This window comes from Quercus lobata, chromosome 6 (assembly GCF_001633185.2).
Source record: "Quercus lobata isolate SW786 chromosome 6, ValleyOak3.0 Primary Assembly, whole genome shotgun sequence".
NCBI classification, from domain to species: Eukaryota; Viridiplantae; Streptophyta; class Magnoliopsida; order Fagales; family Fagaceae; genus Quercus; species Quercus lobata.
In genome coordinates this window covers 3,203,830-3,231,536 of record NC_044909.1, presented here as the reverse complement: position 1 = coordinate 3,231,536, position 27,707 = coordinate 3,203,830, and the positions used below count along the sequence as shown (strand labels likewise).

The 27,707-nt window shown below is 36.6% G+C and overlaps 2 protein-coding genes across 3 annotated transcripts; both read left to right on the top strand.

The window, feature by feature from the left end:
- Nucleotides 1–6,967: 6,967 nt before the first annotated feature.
- Nucleotides 6,968–8,101, top strand: LOC115994691. Its single transcript, XM_031118922.1, has one exon. It carries the CDS (start codon nucleotides 6,968–6,970, stop codon nucleotides 8,099–8,101), a length of 1,134 nt encoding a protein of 377 aa, XP_030974782.1.
- A 6,512-nt stretch (nucleotides 8,102–14,613) lies between these two features.
- Nucleotides 14,614–26,471, top strand: LOC115994760 (chloride channel protein CLC-d). Of its 2 annotated transcripts, none has more exons than XM_031119006.1 (23): nucleotides 14,614–15,237; nucleotides 15,341–15,413; nucleotides 15,954–16,175; nucleotides 16,275–16,321; nucleotides 16,413–16,511; nucleotides 18,141–18,215; nucleotides 19,095–19,183; nucleotides 19,437–19,577; nucleotides 19,661–19,731; nucleotides 19,807–19,886; nucleotides 20,023–20,172; nucleotides 20,778–20,837; nucleotides 20,941–21,015; nucleotides 21,278–21,429; nucleotides 22,781–22,916; nucleotides 22,989–23,117; nucleotides 23,886–23,963; nucleotides 24,054–24,109; nucleotides 24,748–24,834; nucleotides 24,918–25,074; nucleotides 25,182–25,283; nucleotides 25,367–25,413; nucleotides 26,296–26,471. In XM_031119006.1, the coding sequence occupies exons 1-23, from the start codon at nucleotides 15,058–15,060 to the stop codon at nucleotides 26,390–26,392; spliced, it is 2,403 nt and encodes an 800-aa protein (XP_030974866.1). In that variant the 5' UTR covers nucleotides 14,614–15,057; the 3' UTR covers nucleotides 26,393–26,471. The 2 variants fall into 2 exon arrangements, with proteins under 2 accessions (XP_030974866.1, XP_030974867.1); XM_031119007.1 differs by having other exon boundaries at nucleotides 14,641–15,237; nucleotides 25,367–25,408.
- The last annotated feature ends 1,236 nt before the right edge of the window (nucleotides 26,472–27,707 follow it).

The following is a 27,707-nucleotide window of genomic DNA, read 5'->3' as shown; positions in this document are numbered from 1 at the left end:
TCCATGTGTAAATCCACTCAACTCCAACTCAATCACCGCCTTTATAATACTTTTGATGATACATCAAAAATATGGTTTCACGCAATCATGAACATTCCAAACTTTAACTTTATCATCATTCCAATAGTGGCATAAGGTGTTGTCAAAACGTTCAACAACAAGCCGATATTTGTCCTTAATCTTTTCATCAATGACACAAATTGAATTAAAATGTGATTTGACCTTCAGAACCGATTGAGGAGTCCTTTTGCTTGGATGGCTCGTTCTTTTGAGTCGTAAGCCAAGAATGAAACGGGACATCCAGTAAATTCACCCTTAAAACACCAGCATATACCTCGTTAATCTTAACAAGAATTTCAACCTCGTCCACTTCAACTGATTTTTCCTCTAACAACATATTATAGCTTGGATTTAGTCTACACTTCTTCTGAGATGCAACCTCAAAGAACTTCTTCAAACAAGGTGGTTTTGTGACATCCTAAAGTGCATATTCGGGACCTAGAAATTTTGTCAGGTGAATTGTCCTTTTCCCCACAAATTGTTTAGGCTTGAATGACATTAAAGAGAGTGACTAGGGTTTATGGTAGGGTTTTACTGAGAGTGAAAATAAAGATTTTCTGTTTTTGAAGGTCCTTGTGAGGGACGGGGACGTGGACCATGTGGTAAATAGCCGAGCCCGTATAAAACAATGTGGCGTGGGATAGCATTATATGTCTATGGGTCTCGTGAGATTGGGTTTGGGGTTAGGCTTTTTAATTCCAATTCTATTTCTATTCCCTCCAATATTGTGTGGGATTAATAGCTTAAATTTATCTAAAAGTAGTTACATAAGCTCAAGTAAAAATTTCTATTTGTTTTAGTATAATAAATTCTTTTTTTAGCATAAGAAATTTTCAAAAATACTCACATTATCTATTCTAAACTCCATTTCACTAAAATATCATTATTTATTTATTTTTTTAATTGTTTCTCTTTCTTCACACACAACAATCATCATTCATTCTTGAGACGCATAAATAAATACTAAAAAACTAAATGCGAAATAAATAGTGTCTATGTAAATTTGCGCAATGATTTTGGTAAACATAACATTTGAGACACTATTTTGATATTTGTGTGTGTGTGTGAAAATAGTAACTTTTTGTAGGATTAATAAATTGAAAATCTCACGTTAAATTGCATATATTTTATGTTCTTAACACGCATACTAAATTTCGTGTTAATTGAACTTTATTTACTATTTAATCTATAAACCCATCTTTGATGCATAATTTAAAACTATAAAAACTTGAACTTTTTTTTTCCTACTAAAAATAAAAACTTGAACTTTAAACATTTGATTGATTATATAATTATTGACCTTTGATTGTCTTGAAATTTTCCAAGTATAGAAAATATATAAAGATAATGTAATCTAACAATGAATTTATCAATTTCATTTATAATAAAAAAAATATTGAGTGGTGTAACTTAAACTCATCCCAAAATAAATAGCGTAAGTGAAGCAAAGAGAATCAAAGAGATAGATTCCCCAGCATAATAGTCAATTAGTAGGGGAAGAGGAGAGCATGAGAATGATGGGAACAACGTAGGACGGGGTTTTATTTGCTCGCAATGTATGGTAGTAGATGTGGGTCGCAATTACCAAATCGGGAGGGAGAGACAAATAGATGATAAATGATGATTTGCTACTTCTTCAGCAACCAACAAGTAACAATGACGTAAAAGCCGCTTTCATGGAATCAAATTGGGATATCGACTTGGTGCAAATAGAGCTAATATAAAAAAAAAATATATATATATATATATATATGTGTATATATATAAAAATTGTTCTTACAATTGTCAAAATCTGACATGGCAAGTCCTCCTTCAACTTGAATACCAAAGATTGGCCTAATGATATCTAGATCATCCCCATGAATGGTGATAATGACATTTATGAGGATATCCAACCTTTTGGTATAGAGAGGATGGCACCGCTCCAATAGAATGGATCCAAGAACGACCCAATAGCAAGTTGAAACATGAAGAGATATCCAAGACTTTAAGTTTTACCTTCTAGATTGCTGGCCCAATTGTTAAATCGAAGACCATATTTCCAAGTACCTCTCTTCAAGTATTGTCATAGGCATGGAAATTTTGGCTAGATGGTAAGAAATCTTTAATTCCAATGCCCAAGCAACTTGCAATTCTAAAGGGACACACATTCAAAGCGCCTCAATCATCATTCAACACCGTTGGAACCTTTTTACCTCTGGTAGGTGTGAAGGGATTATTGTGATCTTGCCCCTTGCTTGTCAAAATAAAATATTGTGGACTCCCTCCTTATTGCTCCGATCATGGCATTGAGATCTTAAGGGGAGCATTATAATTGGTGATGCTAAAAAGTCATATTGCTATTTTTAGCATCACCAAATACAAAACTATGCCTACATTGGTGGAGTCAAAGCCAAATAATTTGGCTCCACAGCTACAGTGTACAGCTACTTTTGGTTGTGCACTGTAGCTCATATGTAAAAATATATATATATATATATATATTTATTCATGTGTTCACACTACTTTGTATTATTATTCACGTGTTCACGATACTTTGTATTATTATTTATGTGTTCACACTGGACGGTAGCTCATTCACTTATTCACACTATAGCTCATATGCAATTAAAAAAATATTATTTTATTGTGTTGAAAGCTAAAATAAAACTACTGATGTTAGGTTTTTTTTGTAAAGTGAGAAGGTAAAATAGATGAAATAGTTTTTTGTAAAGCCATATTACTAAATTTATGGCTCTGATGCACTAGGATTTGATTGAGCAGTTTGAGTAAGGCTTTAAGGTGATGGTATGAGGCTACAAGTAAACCCTACAGAGAAATGCTGGCTTGGGTCTTTTGGAATTGTTTTAGAACAATGTCATCTTCGGGTTAAGAAGGATTGTAATTGGCTTGTTGGCTCAAGGCTTCCAGTGGGTTGTTGGTTTCAAGACAATGAGGATTTGAAATGTCTCCCTCATGTGATGTGGGCTATCTCATCTTTTGGCGAAGTGGGCTATTTTGTAGAATACGCTTTTTTCTTTGGGCTTCACTTCCCAAATGTTGTACTTGGGCCTCAAATGGGGAAACAAGGCTTACATGACTTCTTCCCAAGTCAGAATGGCATAGATAAGACCGTAACTAATCATGGACAATGGATCTCTCATTACTGTTCTTCAAAAAAAAACCAATTGATCCTAGGGCCTTGGCCCATATCATGCTTGAGGGCCAAGCTTTAAAGAAAGTATCGTGCCTTGCAATTTGAATGTTGGTGCGCCTGTTGTTGACATCAAACTACTTTTGGCAAAGGATTAAGCGTGAGTCTTGGAAAAAGTGAGCGAAGTAGGCCCATTCCTTGGAGCTTTTCAAATACCTTGTTTAAGGTTATGTATAATAATTTGATAAAGGCCGAGGACCCCTTACTATTCTTATTTAATAATATCCAAGTCCCGCCTAGTGATGTTGTCCTCGGTATTATACTTGTTCTAGTTGTTAATTCGTGCAATGTACAGGTTAAATTCAAAAAATATATATTCATATATTATTCATGTTTAATGAGTATAAATTAAGAAAAAGTGAAATTGGAAAATTTGTAAAAAAAAAAAAAAAAAAAAAAAGCTTACCTAATTTAATTAGAATTCAGTTTAACAGATAAGAAAAAAAAAAAAATATTAAACACTAACATAAGCTACAGAAGGTATAACCAAAATTTAGTCATAGAGTACGTATAATTAATGAAGGATCAAGATCTATAAAATGTAGGCAGTACCTTTAAACAAACCGAAAAAAAAAGCCAATAAATCTGTAAGCCAACGGCCAAGAGGAATTACGGATAGCAGTTGAAACAAAAAATAGCTATCCGTTTCCCTTCATCCATTGAGATCCAAATAGTTGTTTACTTGTTTATATAGGAACTATACTCTATACATGTCTCAGTTGCTTTATTCAAAACCATTTTAATGTGGTATGTCAACACGTGTACTTAAACTCCCAATCATTTTTTTAGGAGGTGGGGGACTCTATCTTTTTTGTCAGAATATCTGTTTCAATTACAAATTCTACATTCAATACCTACAATTATGAGTCTATCACTTAATTCAGTGTTTATCTTCTATTGCTATAAATTTTTTTTTTTTTTGAGAGTTTCATCCTATGATGTTCTGGGAAGTTTTTTTTTTTTTTTTTTAAGAACCATGAACAGTATACCAAGCATACGAATACTGACCTTAAGACACTAATCAGTTTTTGATATAGGTGGGGATTGTACTACAGATCTCTTATACAACTATCAGAAACTTTACTAGTTGAGTTAATTAGAACCCACAGATCTCTAATGCTATAATATATTGCATTGTAAAACTTTTATGTGTATGCGTGTGTGTTTTCATTTTTTTTTTTTTAATACAAAAAATTCAACATTGTAATATACAAAAATTCATATCCAATGGTGACACACAACATGAGGAACATATTTCTTTTACTGCATTAGTCTTAGCACTTTTATACTTTATAGTCTTCAAGAAATGCATCATACGAAGACAGAGAGTGTGAGTTGGGTTGCAAATAAAAAATAAGAATTTATTAAATTGGACCATGGTGACAAAGGCAGGATACTTGAAGCTTAACATGGGGTCAGTATGGGGTAATTGAGGGGCAGTTCATGAGAGATCCCTTGAGCAATTGCACTTTGTTGATCCACATTATGTTTGATTGGGCTAGGACATAGGGTTATACTTGTTAGTCCATTTTTTATTTTTGACACTCTTTAGGACCTATTTTGTAATTGTTTGTATTCTTTAATACTTTGTTTTCATCATCGCAAACATAAAGTAGTTCTTTTTTTTTATAAATATCATAAATATAAAAAAGAAAAAAAGCTATGGCTGTCTTGGCCTCCTTCCTTTTTCTTTATGTGCTTTTCAGTTTTACAATGCTTTCATGAAAAATCTCTCCTTGTAGGAAGCAAATGTGATTTCATGAGCTGACTTTATAAGCAAACATCTGATTTTCTCAACCCATTCCCCATTCTTCCGCACTGCTTGAGTGTGCGACTTCGTATGAGAACCTTCCTTCCCTTCTGCCCACTCTCTGTTCGTACGGTTTAAAAAAAAAAAAAAAAACCTTCCTTACCGTTGGCGGCTTAGGAAGCCGTACTCAAAGCCCCGCTACCAATTCTACTTTCCCCAACTACTTCTACATTTGTGTTTTAAACATATAGAATACTACAATGAACTTGAAATTTATAATCTTCCTCTTGTTTCTTGTTACTTTTATTATCCATTTAATATATTCTTGCTTATCTCCATTTGTAACGGAGAACTTATCTGAATTGGGAATAACGGCAGTTGATGAAGGACCACCAGAAGCAGAAATTGAAGAGTGATCACATATTCCTGAAGAGACGTGCTTTTGTAATGCACTAACACATATTCAAAGTCAACTACCACTAGCACTTGTTTACCATTAGTAATGCAGAGCAACTACAACATGGGCCACATGGCAGAATGAATGCACAGGGAGCATATGCTTTTGCTTTTTTGAGGGAATAGGATGGGTACTAATCCATCAAGAGCTGATACTCTAATGTTGATTCTGAGTTTGTGAAATGGATAATGCTCACCTTGTATATATAAGATACAAACTCAGTTGTAAATTCAAGGGTAATGAATGAGAGGTACTCATTTTCTGTACAAACTCTTCTCTGTGCATATTTCTTCTGCATAATGCCTTTTTCTTTTCTGTATACTTTGTATAACCTCTGTAATTATCCCCAAATCTTTTATTGCCAAGCTGCCTTCAGTTTGGTTAACACTTCCTTGTGTTGCATCTAACTTTGAGATAAATTCTTTTGCATTAATTTCAGGCTCCTAAGTCCTAACCACAATCCAAAAAATATTAATTTTGTTTCGTATCAATCATAAAAAATGGACCTCAAAAGAAAATAAGTATAAAAACAAAGGAAATTAATAGATATTGAATGTGTGACATAAAACACAATTGAAATTCTAGTAAAAAATCTTGTAGTTCAATTTGTTGATATCTTCTAGTATTTCTAATGGAAACATCTAAGTTTCAAATCCCCCATCTTTGAACTATCAAAAAAAAAAACTCCCCCATATCTCAGTAATCAACATACACAAATATATGCACATTTAAAATACCAAAAGAAATTTTTTTTGAATAGTTTGTATACATTTGATGTAGTTATTTTACTTATATAAAACATATATAAATAAACCTGTTGACATTTGAAATTTTTTCCCATCAGCTTATTTGCCAATTCAGAATTAAATTTGAATTTGCTTGATAAATTAATGATGTTAACCTGCCAATTCAAAGATTAACTTTGATTTTGCTTGAGAGGCTAACGGTGTTAACATGATTTAATTCACTAGGATGATGTGACATAATGCTTCCATGACCAAGTTTTGCAATAATGTCTCCTTTGTTTGTATGAGGTTGCTCGCTTCTGTGTGACTTTTCTCTCTAGGAAAGCCTCCCCAGAGCGTAGCACTGTCGTCCCTTCCCCGGAAGGTGAGTGTGTCCCTGGTGGTAACACGGTTACTGTCAGGCTAGTGGTTTTGTTCTTTTAGGGACTTGGGAAACACCTTGTTAGTTCTTAGGACCCTGCTCTGGGCATGGACGACCTGACGAAACACGGGAGCTCGCTTTCTCTTTCGGAGCTAGAGGGTCAGGGTCTACATCTAAGGAGTGACCAAGCCATCATGGAGCATGGTATAGTTGCAAGATTTCTAACCAAACGCCCGTTAAATATAGAACCATCGCCAATACCTTCACCCCGTTATGGAGGACAAAGTCAGGCTTCAAGATCAAAAATATCGGCGACCATCTCATCCTATTCTCTTTTGATAGTAAGCATGATGTTGAAAGAATACTTTCCGCGGAGTCGTGGAGTTTTGACAAGCACATTATGGTGCTTACCCGATACGATAAGGACACCACGCTCAAAGCTTCTGAACTGAAAATGGTCCCGTTTTGGATCCAAATATATGACATCCCACTTCGTTTCAGGCACAAGGCGATTGCAGAACAAATCTGCCAGCCTCTAGGGGCGATCCTCACCGCCAATGATTTGATGGAATATGACGGTGGCAGCTTCATACGTGTCCGCGTGATGCTGGACATCTCACAACCCCTTTGCAGAGGAAGACTCATTACTCTGGAAAATGGTAAGAAACAATGGGTCTCTTTCAAATATAAGAGGCTCCCCAACCTCTGCTACTGGTGTGGCTGCCTCACGCACGACGACAGAGACTGTGCAACATGGCTTGAGAGCGAGGGAACTCTTAACTCCGACGAACAACAATTCGGTGCTTGGCTCCGAGCTCCCCCATTTAACTCAGTAAGGAAGAAAGTGGTCTCTGTCCCGGGTTTTTTTGCGAAGAAGAAGGTGGCCAACCCTGCCTCCCCGGGCACTGAACCACCCCCTTTCCTTCAAGCGACGGTGCACACGGCCACAGTGGAACCCTGCTCCCCTCCCCCGAGAGCATTAAATGAAAATCCCGTGATTCAAGGAGTAGACTCTGACAGAGTATCAACCCCCACTCACCATGTGGGTTTTCAAAAATCTGAGGAGATCTTAGCGCCGGTTCCCCCGAAATTGGCTGACTTTGAGAAGACACTTCGTGAACTGGACAGAGACATTCACGGATTTGAAAAGGACACTGTTGGGGAGAGTGCTTCAAATGTTATTCTTCCCGCCACGGCCCATGTCCATTCGCCCCAGTCATCCTTATCTCCTAGCCCAGATGCACGAAACCCTCCAGTGCAACGGGCCAAGCCCATCCCACTAAATGACCGAACGAATATGGCTATGGATCAAAGTGAACGCATAGCCCAGCCCGAAGGGAAATGGTTAAGGATCCAACGGCCCAAGAACTCAAATGATACTTCGGTCTCTAATGTGGTCTTAGGTAAGCGATCCCCACTCAGCTCACTTGCCTCTCCTATCCCTTCCAAACGCAGAGCCCTCAACGGCGATGCCCTAGAAGAAAATGTTCCACCATCGGCGGAGGCTGCTCTTCAGCCCCGTCGGGGACGATGAGTTGGCTGTGCTGGAACGTGCGTGGGCTTGGGAACCTGCGCGCACTCCGAGAGCTCGAGGTGGTGACTCGGGCACAAGATCCAGCTGCCATGTTCCTTGCCGAAACGTGGGCAGAAGATGCTAGGCTCCGTCGATTGTGTGTTGATCTGAAGTTTGATCACTGCTGGGTTGGTCCAAGCGCAAGGAAAACAGGGTGTCTGATTTTGCTTTGGAAGAGCTCTGTTTCGATTGATGTGATAGCGTCATCTCCGAACCACATCGACGCTATTGTTGGAGTGAATCCGGGTGAGCAATGGAGGTTCACGGGGATTTATGGCTTCGCCGAGTCTGCTAGGAAACAGGAAACTTGGTCGTTGCTGAGAGGCCTTCACCGCCGTTCCTCTCTGCCTTGGATGTGCGCCGGTGACTTTAACGAGCTTCTCTGGTCCCATGAAAAGCTCGGTCTAGCTCCCAGACAGGAATGTAAAATGAAAGAATTTCGGGATGTTTTAGACGAGTGTGGGCTCATGGACCTTGGCTATGTTGGGGAGAAATTCACTTGGCGCGGTAAAAGAGCTGGTGGATTAGTTTTGGAAAGGCTGGACGGGGCGGTTGCATCCAACGGATGGTTCTCCCGCTTCCCGGGTTCCAAGGTCCAGCACCTCCGCACTCATTCCTCCGATCACAAAGCCATTCTTGTCAAACCGGAGGGTATTCTCCCTAGGCCAAACCGCCCCTTCAAGTTTGTGAAAATGTGGCTAAAGGAGGGTGGCTGTGGTGACACGGTGGTGCGGTCGTGGGGCACTACCTCCAATAGTGCAAATATGCTCCAGATTGCTGGGAAAATTCATTTATGTGGGGAAAAGCTCACTGCTTGGAGTCAGCAGTCTTTTGGCAGTGTTAAACACCAAGTGGAAAAGAAAAGCAAGCTCCTCTCCAAAGCGGAATGCGATGCGGCGTGTGGGAAAATTGGCTATGAACAAGTCAAACTGCTTAGAACTGAGCTTAATGATCTCCTGGACAAGGAAAGTCAGATGTGGCAGCAAAGGTCCAGAGCTCTCTTCCTCAAATGTGGAGACCGGAACACAAGTTATTTTCACAGTAAGGCCTCTCACAGATTCCGTAGAAATAGAATTTCTGGTTTGAGAGACTCATCCAATTTGTGGTGCACTGAGGATAGTATGATTAAAAAGATTGCTTGTGACTACTACCAATCCCTATTCACATCATCTCAGTCTTTGGATTTTTCAGGGGTCTTGGATACTGTTAATCCTTCGGTTTCTGTGGAGATGAATGCCCTGCTTCTTAGGCCTTTCCTCAGAGAAGAGGTGGAGGTGGCTATCAAGCAAATGAAACCTATCTCTGCCCCGGGTCCTGACGGTATGCCTCCCCTGTTCTATCAAACTTTCTGGTCTTTAATTGATGCGGATATTTGTTCTGCCGTGTTAGATTGCCTTAATAACTGTAAAATTCCTTTAGAAATTAACAGTACCAATATCACCCTGATCCCTAAGGTTAAATCCCCTGAGTTTATCACTGACTTTAGGCCGATTAGCCTTTGTAATGTGGTATACAAAATAGTCTCTAAGGTCCTTGCCAATAGATTTCGTGATGTACTCCCCTCGATAATTTCTGAAAACCAGAGCGCCTTTCAGGCGGGTAGGGTCATCACTGACAACATCCTAATGGCCTTTGAAACCCTTCATTTCATGAAACACCATAAGTATGGTAAATCCGGCTTCATGGCCCTTAAATTGGACATGAGTAAGGCCTATGACCGGGTTGAATGGGCTTACTTAGAAGCGATTATGAAGAAAATGGGGTTTGACGTAAAATGGGTTAACCTTATAATGGAGTGCATCACAACTGTTAGTTATTCCATCCTCATCAATGGTGAACCCTCCCCAATCATCCAGCCGTCTTGGGGCATTAGGCAGGGTGACCCACTGTCGCCCTATTTATTCCTCATATGCTCTGAGGGTCTTCACAGCCTTCTGCAGCAGGCAGCCGAGTCCAACCAGATCCAGGGTGTGTCTATTTGTAAGAAGGGCCCCCGTTTGACCCACTTATTTTTTGCCGATGATAGTGTAATCTTTTGTAGAGCCTCCCTTGTGGAATGCCATAGTCTTCAAGGTCTGTTGGAGTGCTATGAAAAGGCTTCGGGGCAGCAGCTGAATCGTAGTAAAACGGGCCTTTTTTTCAGCAAATCCACCCCCCTCCTCATAGCAGATCAAATCAAAGATGCGTTGGGTGTTCAGGAAATCAAGCAATTCGAAAAATACCTTGGGCTTCCTTCCCTAGTTGGTAGGAACAAGAATGCAAGTTTACGTTACATTAAAGAAAGGGTCGAGGCTAAGCTCCAAGGCTGGAAAGAACAGCTTCTATCCCAAGCGAGCCACGAAATTCTCCTCAAAGCTGTGATCCAGGCAATCCCCACTTTTGCCATGAGCTGCTTCAAGCTCCCGACCAATCTTTGCAATGACATTGAGATGCTAATTAGGAAATTTTGGTGGGGCCAAAGAGGTAATCAAAGGAAGATTCATTGGACCAAATGGAGCTCCTTGTGCCTTCCAAAAAGCCGTGGGGGTATGGGTTTTAAAGAGCTTCAACGGTTCAACATTGCCATGCTAGCAAAGCAAGTTTGGCGGCTGCTTGATAATAAAACATCTCTCTTCCATAGATTTTTTAAGGCGAAATTCTTCCCTAACGGGTCCATTCTTGATGCAAAAGAAGGCAATGGCTCATTCGCATGGAAGAGTATTTTGAAGGGTAGAGATGTGATCATGAAAGGGGTTCAATGGAGAGTGGGTACGGGGTCCTTGATTCGGATTTACCATGATAATTGGCTGCCTGACCCCTATAGCAAAAGGGTGGTGTCTCCTAGGGACTTCCTTGGCGGTGATGCAACGGTATCGGTACTAATTGATAGTGACCTCCGCTGCTGGATGGAGGAAACAATTCGTAACATTTTCTTGCCCCATGAAGCTGCTCTAATCCTATCTATTCCTCTCAGCCTTAGACCGAGTGTGGATAGGTTGTTTTGGCCGCATAACCCAGATGGTTCTTACTCTGTCAGATTTGGTTACAGGTGGCTCATGGAGGAAGCCCTAAATGGTGAGCCTTCCTCATCGGATTTGTCAAGTACCAGAAGCATTTGGAAGGGTGTGTGGAGCCTACACGTCCCCAATAGTGTCAAAACGCTGCTTTGGAGGGCTGGTTCTGATGCGCTGCCATCCAAGTCTAATCTTTTGAGAAGGAAAGTTATCACAGATGATCTTTGCTCGGGCTGCAAGCTTAAGAGTAAGAATATTTTTCACGCTCTTTGGTCCTGCCCTGCTCTGGCCCCTGTTTGGTCTTCCAAGTTCACCTGGCTCATGAATTATACCAAAGGGTGTTCTTCATTGCTGGAAGTATTCCAATGCTGCCAGTCCCATTGTGACTACTTTGATCTTTTTGCCATGGTCCTGTCCCAGCTCTGGATGCGTAGAAACAAGATGCGGGCTGGTGAGTGCGTGGCTCCGTTGGCAAAAATTATAGGCTTGGCTACAGACTGCTTATTGGAGTTCCAATCTGCCCAACCTTCCTCTCATCCTCCACCAAAACCGGCTTCAGCTTCCAGGTGGTCTCCTCCGGAGTCGGGTTGGGTGAAAATCAACTTCGATGGAGCTACTTTTAGTGATAGGAACTTGGCTGGTTTGGCTGGTGTCATTCGCGACGACAGAGGTCTTGTCATGGCTGCTTGTACACAAACTATTCCACTGCCTACATCAGTAGAGATGGTGGAAGTGTTAGCAGCTCGTACTGCACTGGTCTTGGCTCAAGATCTAAATCTGAATCGAGTGCAACTTGAAGGCGATTCGGAAATAATTATCAACGCTCTTTCCTCAGGTGGCAGGGACTCTTCAAGCTTCGGTCACATTTTGGAAGACATTAAGGCTCTTTCTTTGGCTTTCCAATCCCTCACATTTAGTCATACACGTAGGATAGGGAACAAGCTGGCCCACTGTTTAGCCAGATCAGTATGTAACTTCTCCCCATTCCAAGTTTGGATGGAGGAAATCCCAATTGGGTGTGAATCGGTGTATTATTCTGAACTTCCTTAATGTTATTGACTCTTCCCCCCTCTTCATGGGGTGGTTTCTCAAAAAAAAAAAAAAATGTCTCCTTTTGTATTGGCATGGACTACTGAATATTCTCTCAATAGAGATGGATATAGTCCATTTCAGTTATGAATTTGGTTGTGCACCGAATACATATTTAGAGCAATCATCATTAAACGAGCATCATAAATTTGAAATATTATTGTATTTATTAAAAAAACTATAAAATAAATAAATACATGTTAGGTTACTTTTTTTTTTTTTTTTTTTCCCTCAAGTAAAGAAGAGGAGAGGATGGTTACATACTTACATGATACAACTTGAAAGCTTGATTGTGCTCTCACGGTCTTGGCATTAATTTTGAAGCTTTAATAGTTGGCGATTAAATGCATATTTTTATTTTGGGGAAATTACATTAAAAAAAAAAAAAACTCATAATTTTTACTTGGAAGTTGGGACACAATAAATCCTAGACTTTTAAATGAGAAACAAATCCTCTCTCCCCTTACACCATTAGTCCTCTAATAGTAAAACCAAAACAAAGCCCATCGAGAGAGAGAGAGGTGATTCCACCGTTACAGTATTCACGTCAATTTGTATAAAAACTTATGTCTATTTTAGCATAAGAATTTACTTTTATTTTATTTTATATATTTACATTTCAAAATATTCCACATCAGATTATCTATTTACATTACATTTCATTAAAATATAAAATTTCCTTAATTTTTAAAAATTATTTCTCTTTCTTTGCATATAATAACCACTATTTATTTTCTTCATTTATCATTGGGATATGTAAAGAAATTTAAAAAATTAAATGCAAAATGAATAATGTTAGTGTAAATTTACACAGTTACTGAAACAAACTTGTAAATTTATAGAATTATATACTGACTAATGTATATCATTTTTAGACAAAATTGTGTAAATTTTACATATTTTTTTTTATTATACTACACCCACTAATGTAAATGCTCTTTTGAAAGTTTGGAGTTTAATGCATCTCAAGGATAAGAGATAATACTATGGAATATTTTTAGATACTTTTTCTTTTTATTTTTCATTTTTTTTATGAGATATTTTCCATCTTTTAATCTAAAAAAGACGCATATTTTTATATTGAGGTGTGACTTTTGTTCAGTGACTCTAGTATACTGAACTCATTGTAATCATGACATGTATTCATTTTTAGACATGTGTTATGATCGCAGTGGATCTAGTGTCATAGGATACTGGACAAAAGCTACACCCTTTACATTAGCGCACTTACTTTTGAGAGAAGGTGCGCTTAATTTTTTCCTCAACCGTCAACAAATGTCCCATCAAAGCACATGTTATGATTACCGCAAATCTAGTGTCCTATGACACTGGATAAAAACCACACCCACCCTTTACATTGGTGCACTTACTTTTGAGAGAAGGTGCACTTAATTTGTTCCTCAATCCTCAACAAATGTCCCATCAAAGCACATACATTGGACATAGAATTTTTCCTAAGCTATTAAAAAAAAAAAAAACAAAAAACAAACAAACAAATAAAACCAATTTTCCCTTCCAAGTTCCAACCAAACGGTGTCAACGGTGGTAGGTAACTCAAGTCCACAACAACAGTTGCACTTTCAAACCCACGACTCAACTATTGGTTACAACGAACTTTCAGTAATTCCATTGCAATTTTGGCCCACGTCATCCGCCACCACCAGCGAATTCACGTCAGTGCTTTCCACGGAGTTGTCACCAATCTTACATCACAGACACTGATCCAGCCGTCCATCTAACATGTTTGTGCAACCAACAGTACAATAACCTACACTAACCTTGATGTATCAACTATTTATGTCCATTTATTTAGCAAATAAGTGAAGCTTATGTCTAAATTTAGTTTGACTATTAAACTAGTTAAGCTCAAATATAACAATATATTCTTGAACAAATTCTTATGAGACTCGATTTCTGATTATATCCTCTGATGCAGCTATTTATGTCAAGTTTATACCTAAATTTAGTTAAACTATTAAACTAACTAAGCTCAAACGTAATAATATATTTTTAAACAAATTTTTTTAAAGTTTACTTATTTAATTATATGTTTTATTTTTAAAATAGACACGATAGTATTTCAAATTATAATGTTCGTTTTTGGTGATTATTTTTTATCATCAAATCAATATATCAATTAATATTTAATATAGGTGAAAATCGAACCACTAATCTCTTATCAACATATATATATATATATATATATCTTGAGATTTTTTTGTTTTTTGTTTTTTTTTGTTTGAGAAAGATATAAACTTGAGATTTTTTAAGTCATTTGATGGTATAAATTTGAAAATAAGTATATATACTTATTCCCCCTCAAAAAAAAAAAGAAAAAAAAGAGTATATATACTTATTAACATTATATACTTATTTTATATACTATTCTTATTTGAGCATAATGGCTCACCTCAGATCATGTTAAAAATAAAATAAAATGAATGCCTTTACGGCCAACCTTCGTTGCAAAGACAATCGAACTGTCATTCGAAGAAAATCGAACTGTCATTCTCATTACTCCTAAGTCCTAATAAAGAAAGAAATAGACTCAACATCCAGACTCCAGGAAGACCGAGATTGAGCGCGAGAGAGAGAGAGCCAGTCTTCGTTTTACGCAACGGTCATTTCCGTCTCTCAATTCGCTCTTCCTCTTCTCTAAATAAGCAAAATTTTCGGGTTTTTGAAAGTCTCCGATCTGCTCAAGAGTCTGAATATTCGAATGCCGTACGGGACTTGAATTCCCGAATCGGAAGAGTTTTGGAGGGAAATTGAATTCTTCTTCGGTGAACTCTAGGGTTTTGGAATTCGATTTCGTAAAACCAAGATCAAAATATCATGTTATCGAATCACCTTCAGAATGGGATCGAGACTGCGAGGCTCGCGTGGTCGCGGCTACCGAACGCCGAGGAAGGCGAGCAAGAAGACATAGGGCTCGTGCAGAGAAGCGATGGGAGTAGCAGCGTTGAGAGCCTTGACTACGAAGTCGTCGAGAACTATGCCTATTGGGAAGAGCAGGTCTTTGTTTTCTTCTCTGTGATCACAAAATTGTACTTGAAATTGTTGAAAAATTCGTTTTTCTCCGAGTTGAATTTTGTGTGATTCTTTTTGAGATGTATAGGCACAGAGAGGAAAGCTCTACGTTGGATATAATGTAATGGTGAAGTGGTTCTTTTCTTTGCTTATTGGCATAGGTAATCTCTTTAGTTTTTTTTTTTTTTTTTTTTTTTTTTTTTTTATTCAGTGAGTTTGTGAATCTATTTAGACTAAATCGATTATTGCCGGTTTATTCATCACAATGGAATTTTTAGGTTTGGTAGATAGATTGATAGATAGTCGGTTTACTTAAGGAAATCGAGAATCGAAGATACTTTGATCGGAAATGTGCTTGTTAATATTGCAAATGGTAGTATTTAGTTTAAACGAAGCATTTGAACTAGTGGATTGGAAAATAAATGATCCAAAAAAAATGTAGTTCCGTACATTAATCCAGTTTATTTCAGATTCCCACGGGTTTTGATAAGAATTGATGCTATAAAATAAAGTTCTACTCATCAAAAATGAAATCTGATGCTATATAATATATAGTTTTGTACTCCAAAGACGAAAGCAGATTTTTTGTTTTTATCTTTTTGTATTTATAGATGTGAGCGAAGGGTTAGATTCATGTAGTTAATCTAGTTTCCGATGTTTATGTTATATATATCGTTTTTCCTTTTGAACTTTTTTTTCAGGTACTGGATTAGCTGCCGTTTTCATAAATCTTTCTGTTGAGAACTTTGCTGGCTGGAAGTTTGCATTGACTTTTGCTATAATACAAAAATCATATGTGGCCGGGTGTTTCGTTTACGTATTAATCAACTTAGTTCTAGTCTTTTCGTCTGTATATATTGTCACGAATTTTGCACCAGCAGCAGCTGGGTCCGGAATTCCTGAAATCAAGGGTTATTTGAATGGTGAGCTAGACCCGTCAGTTAGCTATTTTGAGATGTATTCATCAGTCAACTGTCTCAATGTCATGTATGTTGACAGTGAAGTGTCAATCTAATGTACAGGAATTGATATTCATGGTATCCTTCTTTTCAGAACCTTGATTGGAAAGGTACAAAGGTCTGTCTTTGCATTCTGAGTTACTTGTTTAGTTTACACTTGATATGTGTTTTAATTGTGGTCCTTTTCCTGGTAATTTACAGATATTTGGAAGCATTGGCTCAGTGGGAGGTGGTCTAGCTCTAGGCAAAGAAGGTCCTCTTGTTCATACTGGTGCTTGTATTGCTTCTTTGCTTGGACAGGTAAGCACATGCTGCTAGTAATTAAATATATTCTGACTGGGCAGAACTTTTTTTTTTTTTTTTTTGGTCGTTTTAAATAAATTCATTTTTTATTTTTTCAAATCCCGCCTCCCCTCTTTCAGTGCAGGGTCTGCAGATACCAAATTAGACCTGTTAAGGCCCATTAATGTTGATTGAATTTGTTGGACTTGAATTATGATTGATTGTAATTGATGTTGTGTGATTTTAATTGAAGCTATTAGAGAGATTTGATGGCTATTTGAATTTTATTTCCATATATGATCTAATGTTATTATGATTTTATTTGCTTCCATGTTTGATGTAATTTGGGGCTCTATCTAAACTGCTTAAATCTCACTATTGAAACAGTTGATGGATTTGTAAAATTTGGGTAGGGAGTTTTCTTCCAGTGCTTGGTGCTGATTCCTGGGTTTCTATCATACTTAGTGCTGATTCCAAGCAACCCTAGGTGTTGATGCCTAGGCTCTATCTAATTTTTTTTCCCTCGCTTGATGCTGATCTCTACAAACCTTTAGTGCTGATTCCTACGTCCTATGCTTTTGTTTTATTCTTCTTTTATTTCCCAAACACAAGTCCCTTACAGTTCATTGTCTTTTATTACCCTTTTTTCCATTTGAAGACTACGGGTTTCTAAGGCCTCAACAGAAAAAAATTAAAAATTTGAAATTAAAAGAAAACATTGTGGTTTTCATGGTGAGAAGGTCATTAAAGTCATGTTCCCAAGTGTCCCTGCTCCAAGACAATAACTGATTATTTCTAACGTGCAATATTATAAAATCAGATATTAGACATGGCACTATGTGATGAGGGACTATTACTTCACAAGGAAGCTAAATATTATTAACGGAGAAAAGTTTTGATTTCTTTTGATCATGATTCATTTTATTCTCCAATACAAGTTTCAAGTCCATTTCCTACTAATGATTTTTGCGCAACCACAGCCACTTGATTCTGTATTAAGGGAGGTCAAATATATTAGTTTGGTACTTATATATCTTGATCCTTTTTCTTTGACATCCCTCGTCTGGCTTGCTTGAGGTGTGTCAATATTTTATTTAACATGAATGTTTTGTCTTACTGTTCTTCTTATTTGAACATGGCACTGCCATCATGAATCTAGGTTGGTTTAATAAGAGCTGCCCCGTGTGATTTTGTAAATCTGTACTCAAAAGACATTTGTTTTACTATACAACCATGTATTGTTTTTAGTTCTATGACATAATCTAAGATTGGTTCTTGATACGCCTGAATGGTGGGAGTTCTGTATTGCTGGTCCTTAACAGTTTGCTTAGCAATATGGATAAACGAAAATAACTTGCATCAAAATGTATTTTTGGTGGAGTTTATTTCATTGCTTTTATGATTCTTTTTCATGCAACTTGATGCGAAGATCTGTTCTGGTGTTTATTAGTGATTTTTGTAACTTGTATTTTGTTGAAGTTTCTATGTATAATGCTAATAATCAAACATGCTCCCAGAGTTGGAGGAAAGAAAATCCTAGCTATTACCATATCTTCATTTTATTTATTTATTGACATTGTATGTGTAGCCTCTTTCTAGAGTTTGCCTTACAAACTAAAGTTTTCTTTTGTGTTGTGTGAAATTCAGGGTGGATCCACAAAATATCATCTAAGTTCCAGATGGTTGCAAGTTTTTAAGAGTGATCGGGATCGCCGTGATCTTGTGAGTGACTTTAAGCCTTTTATTTAGTAGTCTAAAGCCTCCACATGTGTCATATTTTCCAAATTCAACTGAGTATCCTCTAACCATAAATTTATTTCTTTGTTGATTTTGACATGTAGAAAAAACCATTAGACAGAATAATATGCTTTGTTTAATCTCTTTTTGTGACAGTCATAACTAATAATCTTAATGCCCTGTGCAAGTTTTGTTTAGTGTTCTGGATATCACAGGATATTGGCACAACAATTTGTATTTGTATTTTTGGGTTTGCTGAAAGAGGAATGTACCATGTGTAATATAATAAATCTGAAAAATTTTCCAGTTCACAGTTCTCAACATGTTTTATGTTCATTTCCAATTTATAGATATTTTTGTGCTAATATTTTATCAATGATTGTATCATGCAAGGGCATCATATCAATCTGTACATGCATAATAATATGCTTTAATCACAATAGTTCTCAAGGTCTTGTCTATGGAGTGTGCACTTGTGTTATTACTTAGTTAAAGGGGTTATATTAGGAGTAGAGAAGTATTTTTGTTGGATAATTCTAATTCTTAATATGGATTATAACTACAAAAGATGGTACTGACTTGGGTGCTTCTCATTCACTTGGAGATGATCTACAGTCCATAAGAAACCTTTTCTGTCCAATTAAAAGGCTAATCCTGCTGTAAAACTGGTACTTTCTGCTGATAATCTTGTACTGCAACCTCTTCAGTTTGTATGTTAATGTGAAGAATTGCTACTTTATTTGTAATCTTTCTTATTTGTCAGTGTGCTTAGATATGTACTACTCTGGGCTCCTGTCATCTGACTATGTAGGTGGTATGCCTCTAAATTTTGCTCATTTTCCATTTGTCTAATGTTTTGAAAAGGTAACCTGTGGGTGTGCAGCTGGAGTTGCTGCTGCTTTTAGAGCTCCAGTTGGTGGTGTATTATTTGCATTGGAAGAAGTTACATCTTGGTAAGATAATTTTGTTCTTGATTGCATAATTAATATTGGGATTAGAGGGTATGCTGGGAAGGGTAAAAAGGTGCCTTTTCTTGATCAATTTATATCTCTTGACACATTTTTGTATGCATGGTTCAAAGAGCTTTAGTTTCTTTGGAAATGTGCTACTTTTTATGCTGTGAAATATTCAACTCTAGAAATGTTTCAGATTTATAAATTTATATATGGGAGACCCTTTAAATTGATTTGCATTATACAATTGAAGGTGGAGGAGTCAACTTATGTGGCGTGTCTTCTTTACTTCTGCTGTTGTGGCTGTTGTGGTGCGTACTGCAATGGGGTGGTGTAAGAGTGGAAAATGTGGACATTTTGGCTCTGGTGGCTTCATAATCTGGGATATATCAGGGTTAGAATCTAAACTTACTTGACTCTTCTGTATTCATCTCTGCCTTGAGCTTTTTCTTTTTTTCTAAGTGATCTTATTTTCAGTGCTCAAGAGGACTACTCTTTTGAGGAGATGCTGCCAATGGCAATTATTGGAGTTATTGGAGGTCTACTAGGTAAGTTTTGCGAAGATGGTTTACATAGAAATTTTCTTCATCAAGTTTTTGGTTTAATTTTTGTCTTTTTGGCAGGAGCCCTGTTTAACCAACTTACTCGTTATATATGTTATTGGCGCCGAAATCATTTACACAAGAAAGGGAACCGAGTCAAGGTAGTGTTCTGAGGAACAATTATGGAAATTACATGTTCTATGTGCTTATGTTCTTTTCTTCCTATATTTATTGTTATCTAATGATTATATCTTACCCATCACCTCTCCCAAAACAAAAACAAAAAAATCCTTGCAGATTATTGAAGCATGCCTTGTCTCCCTGATAACCTCATTTATTTCCTTTGGATTACCACTTTTAAGAAAATGCAGTCCATGTCCTGATTCGGATCCTGATTCTGGTATAGAATGCCCAAGGCCACCTGGAATGTATGGGAATTATGTAAATGTAAGTTCTGATACTGGTTTTTGTTCCTTTTGGATTACTTTTAAGGTTTTTTTTTACAGTTGATTATCTATCTGACATGTAATTTTGAAGTTCTATCACATGCCCAACATAAACTCCATTTATTTTACTAAATTACTATCATAATTTTTTCAGTTATCTTAAACTTGAATAGATTGTGTGTTCTTGTGATTTTGAAAAGAAAAATAGATTATTATACCCACTTATATATCAAAATAAATTTGTGGTTAGAATTTGGACCCTAAACCATGAATGGTGTGACGTTGCTGACTCTAAATGCATGTGCAAGTGTTACATGTTCCCTGTTTTTTAGTAATACCAGAGATTTTCTCCCTCTTATTATTTTAATAGAACCCCTACTTCAATCAATATTCTTATAACCTAATTGTAGATCCTTTCATATGATGAAATTTGTTGTTGCAGATAATGAGAACTTTTTGTTTTATTTTTTTTCTTCCTTCTTAAAGTTTTGAATGTCAACCCTTGTCTTTTTGGTGGGTACTTTTAATTTTTAACCTTAAGATATATGTTGTGGAGTCTTGATGTAGCTTTCACATGTTCTTATCTTAATTTTTTTCCATTTTCAGTTTTATTGCAGTAAGGATAATGAATACAATGACCTTGCAACTATATTCTTCAATACTCAGGTTTTTCTTTATTTTCGGAAAGTCTATTCTTTCATTTACATGGCTACATTAGCACGGTGCCTCTATGGTTTCAGTTTACTGGAATTTGTCTTTGTTGGTACAGGATGATGCCATAAGGAATTTGTTCAGTGCAAAAACAATTCATGAGTACAGTGCCCAAAGTTTGTTGACCTTTTTGGTACTGCATTTACTAGCTTACTGCATAGTCTTTTGAACAGATATACTGCTTATGCACTACACTGTTTTCTCTTAATTACTTTACAGCATCTTATTCTGATTAACTATGTTGCATACTTGCATATACATCAGTTGAGCCAGGACTTCCAACTAACATTTGAATTAAACTTTTGAAGTTCTCATAATGTGCAAAGATATTGTTGCTGTTTTGGTGCTTGAAATTATGCTTAATGCAAGTTTTTCCTTCTTTTAATGAACTGCAGGTTATGTTTTATACCCTAGCTGTGGTGACATTTGGTACTGCAGTCCCAGCTGGTCAATTTGTTCCCGGAATAATGATAGGATCAACTTATGGACGTCTAGTTGGCATGTTTGTTGTTAACTTTTACAAGAAGCTCAACATCGAAGAGGGAACGTGAGTATCATGATCATTTCATCCTGTGGAATTTTTATATCAGATTCATATTTTTTGCGACTCGAGCTTCAGAATTCTTCTTTCTTGAGATTGGTCTATGAGTGGATGAGGGCCTTAAATTGGTTATTTATTTCTTCTTTGTTGAAAATTTCCAGTTCTTCAATTGAAAGCCATAACTTTAGGCATTACACTTGTATATGTAGGTTTGACCAACATTTTGTGTTTAAAGATCTAATGAACAGAAGCTCTATCCACTGTCTGAATTTTATAAATGCTAGTTTAACCATGGAAAACTTCCCTGAAGCTCCGGAAAATAGGTCTCCCTGTTAATACTATGTACTTGTGCGGCTCTGCCAACAATTAGTTAGAAAATGCTATATCTGATTTTTGTATTCCTTTTTGCGGTTCCATTGTAATTTAATGATTGGGAAATAGATTTGGTGGCGGCTTTTACTCATATTTTGAAGTCTAATATTCCACTTAGTTAGGGTGGGGACCAGATGAGGTGGAAGCTAAGGAAGAATGGGGATTTTGAGATTTGGTCTTTCTATAGTGTGTTGAGGTGGCCTTCTTCTATTGTCTTTCCTTGGAAAGCTATTTTCGGGGTCAAGGCCCCCAAAAGAGTTTCTTTCTTTGTTTGGACAACGGCTTTGGGGAAGATCCTCACTGCAGACAATTTGAGGAAAAGCAGTTATTCCATTGTGGATTGGTGCTGCATGTGCCGATGTGATGGGGAATTTGTTAACCATCTTCTAATCCATTGTGGGGTGGCGCATCAGTTGTGGAGCTTTGTTTTTAGATCTTTTGGGGTTGCTTGGGTGCTTCTTGAGATGTTTGATGGGTGTATTTGGAGGGACTGGAATAGGTGCACATTTGAGGATATGAAGTGGCCAGGGGCATCTCCTAGCGTCTTTCACAGGGACTTTATTTGATTGGTCTCGGGATTGGGGACTCATATCTAGTGATTCCATCCGATGTTTATAGACTCCCTTATTTCTTTTATATAGTTTTTTTGTCCTTTTCTTTTCTTCTTTATTATTTGATGTACTCTTCTGACTGCTGCATGTTCTTTTTACATGTAGCAGTCCCTTTTTAATGACATTTTGTCTTTACCTATATGAAAAAACATTTCTATGTAACACACAATTATGTGCCCTCTTTTCTGTTTCTCCGTGTTATAGTCAATACATATGCTGCTATTACCTCCATATGAACCTTTTCTATCGCTGCTTCTATTTTCATGATCACGTGCTTTGCTTAAGACTGTTTTCCGTTAGATTGCCAGCATATACAATTTGCTACATGCTGCCTTCATTCTTGTTCCTGATGTGCTTTTTCTTGGACTTTTTAGATATGCTCTACTGGGAGCTGCTTCTTTTCTCGGAGGTTCAATGCGGATGACAGTCTCTCTTTGTGTCATTATGGTTGAGATCACAAATAACTTGAAACTTTTACCTCTGATCATGCTTGTTCTTCTAATTTCAAAGGTATTGTTTTTAGGGTTTGTCATTTTACTAATAGTTGTGTTATGAAATGTACTTAGTCTTTTCCCATGGCAGGCTGTTGGTGATGCTTTTAATGAAGGCCTATATGAGGAACAAGCACAACTGAGGGGCATTCCATTACTGGAATCTAGACCTAAGTACCAGATGCGTAAAATGGCAGCTAAAGAGGCCTGTGGACAAAGGGTGAATGTCACTTATAATTTCAAATTTTCCATTAATTATTGATTTTGAATGAGGATATGTCTAGTGTCAAGACAGACATGAGTTTTCCCAACAGCAGCCTTCATAAATGTAGACGTTAGGATGTTGACACATGTAATGTGTATAGGTGTAAAAAATTATTGTATTCTGGCCCAACTAATTTTTTTGATTGGTATTTTGGCCTAAGTAAATTGGAATATGCCTACCTGAAATAGGCCATGCAGAACCTAGGGTCATGGTTCACATAATTTGACTGAGGCTTTCAGAGGAAGAAAACCCTGCTGGCTTTCAATTAATGAAAAAAGAAAAAAAAGAAAAAAAGAAAAAAGAAAGAAAGATAAAATGGTCTTATTTGTGGAAGATTTGCATTTGCTGTTGTGCTATAATATAATCATATTAGTACAATAGAATAGGAAGACAAAAAATGGAGAAGCTTTTGGTAAAAGATTGCAAATGATTTCTCTCCATACTGAAAAGGAAAATTTAGAAACTATTAAAAAATTTGGAAACTAATAACAAAAAATAGGGGGAAAATAGCACCTCCAATATCAAATGTTATGCTCATTATCTTTTCAAATCAAGAGGTGTACCTTCTGATGAACATGCATATATAATATGGTGGTGGATATATTTCTTTTTCCTGCTATTTGGCTTTGGGTGCATTATATTGTTTTTTTTTTTTTTCTTCTTCTACTTGCATTGTGCATGCCATCATAAATTCACTAAGCACTTTCTTTCCCAACTTTGAAGGTGGTCTCCTTCCCTCGTGTTGTTAAGGTTGCAGATGTAGTTTCTATTTTGCAGAGCAACAAACATAATGGTTTTCCTGTAAGCTTAACTCTACTTTGCTTTTAATTCTAATTTTAATGGTGTTCTAGCCCATTTCTTAAGTACTTTATCATACTTCAACCTACCCAGGTGATTGATCACACAAGAAATGGGGAAACGCTTGTCATCGGACTTATGCTTCGCAGGTATAGCATATTGAGTTGGTTTTCTTTCTGTATGTATGATATCATTTATTAAAAGCAGAAGCATGTATTTGCACTCCATTTGTTTCAGTGGAAAACATTTTGTGAAGATAGTTTTCTGCATTTTCCTGTATTTCGTGTCAAAATAAAAATGTCAAAGGAAAAAACTATCTTTGGTCAATGGAAAATCCTATTAAATATATAATATATTTTTAGAGATTGTTTTATACTTAAATTTTCCTAAAAACAATTCTATCTCAAGCCATACTAAATAAAGCAAGTTAAGAGGCAATATGGAAACTATTGAAAACAGCTATATCTCATTTTTAAAGACGGTATTAAACATGGAAAATTATTAGGTACTTCCGGAGTACTATAAATGCGTACTCCCTCCTCTCACATGAATGGTGGGTCCTACCGTGAATTTAATTAGTGGGACCCACCATTCATGTGAAAGGAGGGAGTATGCATTTATGATACTTCCAGAGTACACAATAATTTCCCATTAAACATAGGAAAATAAGATAGTTTTCCAAAAATTATTTTTAAAAAATGACTTGTTTTAGAAATTGTTAATGTCAAAACAAATGGATCATTAGTGTAAAAAAAATAACTTTTTTAGTATTTGGTTCATGATGCAGTCATATGTTGGTACTTCTTCAGTCAAAGGTAGATTTCCAGCACAGTCCTTTGCCCAGTGATACAAGAGCTGGATCCAGGCCTACAAGGTAATTGGCAGTTTCATACTACAGTTAAGTCTTGCCTTATCTTCACTTCTCTATAAGATTTTGATTGTTCCTCTAAACTCCAGGCACACTCCGAGTGAATTTGTCAAACCTGTTTCCAGTAAAGGATTAACTTTGGATGATATACATCTTAGTCCTGATGACTTGGAAATGTACATAGATCTTGCCCCATTTTTGAATCCATCTCCATACATTGTCCCTGAAGATATGTCTCTGACAAAGGTGATAATATGTCTTTACATGTAGGATTATGTTTGTATGCATGTGTCCTGTCTGTCTGTCTGTCTCTAATCTTGTCAAATAAACATTGCATCTTCTTGCTTGTACAGGTATATAATCTTTTCCGCCAACTAGGTTTGAGACATATATTTGTTGTCCCTCGTCCATCTCGTGTGATTGGTCTGATAACCCGGAGGGATTTGTTGATTGAGGTATTGCTACTGTCCTTAACCTTTCTATATATTGAGATTGTATAGACTATATAGTAATCGACATTTGATGGTTTTCATCACAGGATAATGAGGAATCAGCTACAGTGGAGCTCCAATCGACCAGTGTAAGGTCTCTATAATGCTTTGCTTAGATATACCAACTTTGATACTCTGCGATGGAGAATCTGAACTTAATCTGTAGAGCCAGTCTAGTACTTTTTTGTGGACTTATGACTTGAGAATCAATTTTCAAATGGTAACTCTTTCTTTAATGGTGCTTAGCACATAGGATTCAGAGATGTCTATCAGCATGTGATTTTTTACTCTGCAAAAAATTCTTCCTATGTTGATTTTGATGTTCCTTTAAACTTAACAGTAATTACATGCCAGTTTTTGTCTGTTTTGATGAGTGTATTACAGTCACCCCCTATATGTTGAATTTATTTATTTATTTGATAATTATATATTGAATTTATTGGACTAATGGTAATTTATTTATTTTCTTCTGTCTTGGTTATTGACCAATTACTTTATTAGAGAAGGGTGATTAGAAGTCCATCTCAAATGAAGAGACGGCTAGTTGCACACATGAATTGGAAATTGAAAACCAACTTTGGCTGTTTGGTGTACTGCGTGACCCTCTATTTCAATAAAATATTGCATGTTACTCATTTCATTTTGTAGAATATATGGTACATTTTAATGGGAGTGAAAGCTTCCATTTTGATTAGAGCTTTACTTTTGGAATTCTTTCCAGATCTTGAACATGTCAAAATTATATTTCTTTCATGCCTACGGGTTCAATAATCAAGTTAAATTTTTAAGTCATCCTTTGGCCATGTACTAGCAATCTGGTCTTTGACTGAGCCATCTGTTTTCCTTATAGACAACTTATTCTGTCATTGTATTACTTGCAGAACTTAGTGCCTATATTATCAAATGTGAAGCAATACGTTTTCATTTATTTTTTATTTTCAACTTGTTAATCCTGTCCATAAACATCTGATTGCAGAGCACGGCATCATGATAGAAGAGTATCTATGGGGAATGGGGATGCAGAACTCCCACTTCTCAATGGTCTTCTGGTCCAAGGTCATACATCCAGCTGATGTTGCTGTCCTATCTTCCTTGAAGATTCATTCATTCTGCTTACTACAATTCTTTCCTGAATCTAATTCTTTCTTCTATTTTGTAATCATAAATGTACCAAGCTTATAGGTTTAGAATTGACAATTAATTACTCCCCCTTTGATTGAATGTTGTCGGCTTGTCGCTGTAGAAAAAGGGCGCCCGGGGAGGTGGGGGTGTCATTGACCACACCCATCTAAATTTTGTATCATATACAACTGAGAAAAATAATCATATGATAGATTAGTGGAGCAAAGTAAATGGTGCCCTACCGGGTTTTTATTTATTTTTTGACCTACCGAACAAAACGCATAAACTTGACTTAAGTTGAGCTTCTAATTCAAATCAAACCAAAATAACAACAAAAACTAGAACCTTCTTTTGTTTTTCTTTTTTCATCTTCTTACGAAATGCCACTTCCACGAACAATCTAAGCTTTTCAAAATCCCCAATATCTTTATATGTTAAAAAAAAAAAAAATTTATTATAACCCTCTGCATAATAGCTCTTAGTATACAAATGTTAGAATTAGGTTTTTTCTCACCGGTGATCTTACACAAGAAAAACCGATCACCCAAACAAGTCCAGCACAAAAAAACTCACTAAGAAGAAACCCTAATTTCAATATCCCAAATCCAAATAAATACAAATTAAATGAACATTTATTTAAAACTAGAGTTTGCTGTTTGCATAAATAAGATATATAGAGTGTTGACAGTGGAAAAATAAGCGGGATTTTAATGCAAAAATAATGGAAAATTATATTTTTCCACTCTAAACTTCTCTTTTATAATGTCTCTCCAACTCCCAACCTATCAATTTGAGAGAATTGTATCAAACTACACCTGGCGGAAATGGGATGTAATGATAAAATTACTCATTATCTCATTTAATGCCATATTTAGATAGCAGAGTGAACATTAATATAATTTATATGTTATATATTGTAGGGTTAAGAACCCAAATCATATATTGGGTCTTGAGCCTTGACCGAGAGCGTGAGTAGTCTGAGGACGAATGAATGGTAATGAATGGTTCAAACTTAGGACTTAATGAGCAAGATACAAATGGAAAGGTGATCCGAGGAGGAATATCTCCTCGGATAAGCTAAACACAGATTAGATATAGATCCTAATGATCAAAGTGACCTTCCAGGAAGCTCTAGTAATAGTGACGTGCATCATAAACGTACAAGAAAGATGGGAGCCCAAAAATATCTAAGAGAAAGTTGCTACCATCACATTGAATATTCTGTAGCTAACTCTCTGGCTGCATTAATGAGAAAGTGATCTCTGA

Coding starts and splice junctions, on each gene's coding strand:
- LOC115994691 (XM_031118922.1), top strand. CDS start 6,968: ATGGTGCTTACCCGATACGATAAGGACACCACGCTCAAAGCTTCTGAA.
- LOC115994760 (XM_031119006.1), top strand. CDS start 15,058: ATGTTATCGAATCACCTTCAGAATGGGATCGAGACTGCGAGGCTCGCG. Junction 21,016..21,277: donor AAAGTTTGTTGACCTTTTTG/GTACTGCATTTA, acceptor AATGAACTGCAG/GTTATGTTTTATACCCTAGC. Junction 24,835..24,917: donor GCTGGATCCAGGCCTACAAG/GTAATTGGCAGT, acceptor TCTAAACTCCAG/GCACACTCCGAGTGAATTTG.